At 33.6% G+C, this 4,967-nt stretch overlaps 1 protein-coding gene across 1 annotated transcript; it reads right to left on the reverse strand.

Moving 5' to 3' along the window:
* Nucleotides 1–971: 971 nt before the first annotated feature.
* LOC109002492 (ethylene-responsive transcription factor ERF105-like) lies at nt 972–2,623 on the reverse strand. The gene has a single exon (XM_018980277.2). It carries the CDS (start codon nt 2,392–2,394, stop codon nt 1,489–1,491), a length of 906 nt encoding a protein of 301 aa, XP_018835822.1. The 5' UTR covers nt 2,395–2,623; the 3' UTR covers nt 972–1,488.
* Nucleotides 2,624–4,967: the final 2,344 nt, after the last annotated feature.

Consider the following 4,967-nt stretch of genomic DNA (forward strand, 5'->3'; position numbering starts at 1 on the left):
TTACAATTGTAGTATAAATTGAGATGGGAAAGAAGAGAGGATGAGAATTGGAGGATTATATTTTTATTGTTACGAAGTATTGCTAAATAAAAAACATATATCCCTATTTATAAAAAAAATTATGTGAATAGGAGACAAGATCAATATATTATCATTATGAAAATCAAATACTCGATAGTCGATTATAACAAATAACAACATCAAATTTTTGATTTAACATTATCTCTAGCATAAGTAATTTTCTAATATACAAATTAAGAACTAACAGAAAAATATTATCTCAACTTCTTATTCGAAGTTGAAGACCCCGAACAAAAGGAAGATAAATATATAAAATACAGATACAATATTTATTGCTTATATATACAATAAATAAATCCTTCAAGTACATATTTGAGATAGTGGTGGAAAATATAGTTTATAACTTTAGAGTTTATAACTTATAAGTTAAATAATAATTTATGCTATTAAAAAGTTATTTACTGTTTGATAATTATATGTTTAAATAACTTTCATACATGTTAAGTTTGTTTGAAAACAAATTAAAATAATACTTTCTGAGATAGAAATGAGAATTATTTAAATTTTTAATTATTATGATCATAATTTTGAAAGTTTGAAAGTTGTAATTATCTTAAAATTATATATATACATTTTTTAATCCATTAACAGACTTTTTAAAATTTGAATTACTTTCTACATTATTCGAAAATAAATATATTTGAGAAAAATAAATTTTTTCAAACGTAAATTTTAATTTATTTGAGATTAAAAATATTTTAATATGAAACATCTAAATAATTTAATATTTAAATATTTTTTAATATTCTAACTGCAATCTCAAAGAGACCCTAGAACTGTGTATATTTCAAATTCAATTAACATCTTTAGAGAATCTTGATCCAAAGCTGACGAACCAATCAATCAATGAACACTCAGTAATCGTAGGCCCTTAAATGAACACCGTGAGCTGCTGAGGAAAATAAAAGCACTTCTTTAATATAAAATGAACAAACGAACTCAACATATGTACTCACATAAACCTCAAACCAAACCACATCCCTCTGTATTTACATTTAGCACACTTCTTTTGTTTTCGTCTTTCTATTTTTTTAAGAGTGGCTCTACAGCCGCACATGAGGAATCCCGACAGGGTATCCGACGGTGCAATTTTTTTTTTTTTTTCATGTATTTTTTAAATATTTTTTAATATTAAAAATATATATTTTTTAAAATAAAAAAATCACTATCGGGAGCCCCACGTGTGAGTTTAGCCAGAAGTCACTGCCTTTCTGAAATTTCTGTCATCATGCGGGTGTGACTCTTCCGATGTGCACGAATTTAGTGAAGTCCGTGATGCCACCGTTAGCTGCGTATGCGCAGCCTCACTCTCTCTCTCTCTCTCTCATACGGAGCTGTCTTGGTCCACAGTCCATATCGGGATCAGGATGTGGCTAACTAGATAACGGAAGTGCTAACGGACTCCTCTTATGTAACCATAACCTGAGAGTATCCCAACGAGGGGTGCGGAGATAACGGCGATAACAGAGGCACGCTGAAAATTCCCTTCACATCACAATCCCACACCTCGGTCCAACTTGACGGCGTTAATGGACGAGCCACCGCCGAAACACTCTCTGCCGTTAATTCCCGACCAAGCTCCACTGGCTCTTCCTTCAACTCCTTTCTCTGTACAGTACAGTTTGTGATTTCACTATCGCTCTCTCTCCTTCTCTTCTTTCCGACGCTCAAAGCAGAAGTATCATACTCCGAAGAATTCGCGGCAATTTCTAGTGGAAAATTCAGGATGGCTTTGCTTCCACGCAGTTTGAACGCGGCCCGATCGTAAGCTTTTGCTGCTTCTATGGCCGTATCGAACGTTCCGAGCCACACCCGCGAGCCTTTCCTATTGGGGTCGCGTATCTCAGCCGCAAACTTCCCCCACGGCCGTCTCCGGACTCCCCTATAATGCTTACTTTCATTAGCATCCGGAACGTTCAGGTTACTTCCGGTTTCCGGCATGGTCTTTGAATCTAAACCGAATGGTGTTGGTGGTATTTCGAGGTTTAAGGATGGTCTGCGATGGCTTAAGTTGGAAGGTTTTGAGGGATTTGAGCGGAAGGTTGTGGGTTTTGTGTCGAGGTCAGAGTTGGTTTGGTCGAAAGAATTAGAAGAATAGGTGATAGGCTCTTCCTTGGCGAGCAAATAAGCAGAGATTTCAACATCAGTGCTGATGTTGCCATTTTTGAGGTCCGAAGTTTTGGTTGACCGGTTTTGGGAGATGTTGGACTTAAAAACATCGAGATTGGAGATGAAGGTCTCCATGGAGGTAAAGTCACTCAAAAGATGTTGTCTAATGAGTTCTAGGGTTGAAGCTTCCTCAAATGATGCCATTTACAGCAGTACTGGTAGTTCTGGTTGTGAGTGTGATGCTTCGAGTGTATGAGATAGAGAGGAAATTCAGAGAGAGAGAGAGAGAGAGAAGAAGAAGAAGAAGAAGAAATTATTAAAATATAGGATTAATGAGAAGAAGGGGTTTTGAGTTGAAGGAAATAAGTATGCTGGAGCTATATATAAGGGTTTTATCGCTGGAAACAGGGATGCGGCTTTCGAATAAGGTTCCTGGATGGAGGAAAGAACTAAGAAGCATCGTTCGGGTAATGTAAGCAATAGTGGAGCCCTCACGTCTCGTGTCTTTTGTCGGTTTCTATTTATTCTTTGGCTATGGGTCCACCATATGCAGCTCCCCCATTAACAAAGCTGGTTCCGGGGTCCTTCCCGCCAAGCAAAAAGCCGTGACGGAATAGGATTAGTTTATTTTAATCATAAATCAGTCGATCGGGATTACAATAATGCAATATCCCCACGTTCTCGAAAACGACTCCAACTTGTTTTTTCAAAGTTCAAATTTTTTGGCCTTTTTTTTAATTAATTTGAGCAGATCTGGTTGAGACATCACTGCCGTCACGCCAGGTGGAAACTTTGTCGCTTATGGGATTAAAAATAAAAGGCTTCTTTATAATTTGTGGATCCGATAAAGATGATTCATGAATATCGTGCAATCCAATATATATCGCCTGAAATATATTAGTTTATTTGTTTTGTATATATACATTTGATTTTTTTAATCCCATAAGCTGATGGAAGGCTAAGAACGGGAGGTCGTGGAAGTGTTTTGAGCTTGCTAGAGTACTTATCGAGAGGGGCTCCCGACACTGACTATATATCGAGAAGGTTATTTTTATTTTTTTATATATTTTTTAAATCTCCTTGAGCATTTTAAAAAAATTATAATATCATTTAAAAATACTTAATTATTAAATAAATAAAATAAAAATATGAATCTATAAGAATCATCAGATCGATAAATTTAAAATGTATTTAAATGTTAAGATAAATGTATATGTATTTTTAAAAAATTAAAAAAAATTATGAATGTTATTGAAAAAGATGTTGAATTAAAAAAAATTATATCTAATATATAAAGAAATTTTGAATTGTGTAAAGGCATAAATATATATTTAAATCAAAAGATGTTCTCTTCCCTCAAGTCAAAAACATGCGTCCGTGGCCACAATAAATTTAAACAACAGCGCAAGTTGGATTTCGTTGCACAAGATAATGTATTTTTCGTTGCACAAGCTTTATTGACTTTTCCTTCTCACGGTTGCATTATTGGCCCTTACCAATGAAGTCATCCACCACGTGCAACGTGCATGCTCACTGCTATGATTGTCCTAAAACACCCCCCACCAAATTCAAAAATTAACCATGTGATGTTGAATATTGACTTTGGTGTCTCCAAATCAAAATATGCAAAGTGATCATCCACTTGCTGAAATAACATGCAGAAAAGATAATAATAATATTATATATATATATATATATATATAGTCACTTTTGTCAACTTGATAAGAGTGACCGCCCCTTTTGAGGAACTGCATGCATGTACCTTCCCAAAGAGTATGAACGTGATCGAATTTTGCAAATGGGTACTCTAGCCAGCCGTATATACGCAGCCGTATATTACTTTGGCCCGCTATCTACTTATATTATAAGAATAATGGAGAGTGACGTTTAAAGTGAATATACTCACCCTAATAATTTTATAATGATTAGAGTCATAATAAAATTGTAAGTGAAAATTTTTAGTCCCTTAATACTATTTATAAACTTCAAACCATCATAAAATTTAACGATAATCTAACCCCATTATAACTAAATCTAGAGGCGGTCTCGTCTCATTATGAGTTATTAATTAAATGATAATATTTAAACTAGTCTAAATTCATTAAGACGTAGACGTGTGGCACATAGAATTTTTATAAAATTCTTACATTCTCTCAGTTGGCTCATGCACCAATAAAATAATATTTTCTGTTTATGAATTTATTACAGGAAATTAATCATATTGCGCACATTCATTTCTAGAAAACTTTCTTTACTCAAAATACATTACATGAGTTTTGTAATATCAATGTCAAATTAGTTACTAATGCGAGTCATGGCGATTCTCTATTATATAACCAACAAATATCATTCCATGTACTACAATACTAATAACTTAATTTAACATGATCTTTAATTGGGACAATTAAGGCGAATACCGTAATGTCTTGGTTCCAATTCATGCCTATTTCGGACATTATCTTGTTATCGTTCATCCACACCATTCAATGTCCATATAAAGTGAAAGACAAGATAACAGAAACAACCATAATAAATATCTCTCAATGTCCAGTACTAAAATACTCAGCGTATCAATGATCTCTTTAATATGTTCACATCATGGGTATAAGCATAAGACTCATTTTTTCAACATGTTCTTTAAAGTATAATCATTAAAGCAGTATTGATATGAACATATTTGTTTCTATACTTTCTCCTTAACACTTAGGTATTTAAAATTTTATTAAATACTCATTATTTGGAGAAAAATACTCTGAAGAATTTTTGCCATACATTCT

The sequence above is a fragment of the Juglans regia genome, chromosome 8 (genome assembly GCF_001411555.2).
Source record: "Juglans regia cultivar Chandler chromosome 8, Walnut 2.0, whole genome shotgun sequence".
Lineage (NCBI taxonomy): Eukaryota > Viridiplantae > Streptophyta > Magnoliopsida > Fagales > Juglandaceae > Juglans > Juglans regia.

What these genes read in the sequence shown, in the direction of transcription:
- LOC109002492 (XM_018980277.2), bottom strand. Translation starts at nt 2,394, where the DNA reads ATGGCATCATTTGAGGAAGCTTCAACCCTAGAACTCATTAGACAACAT.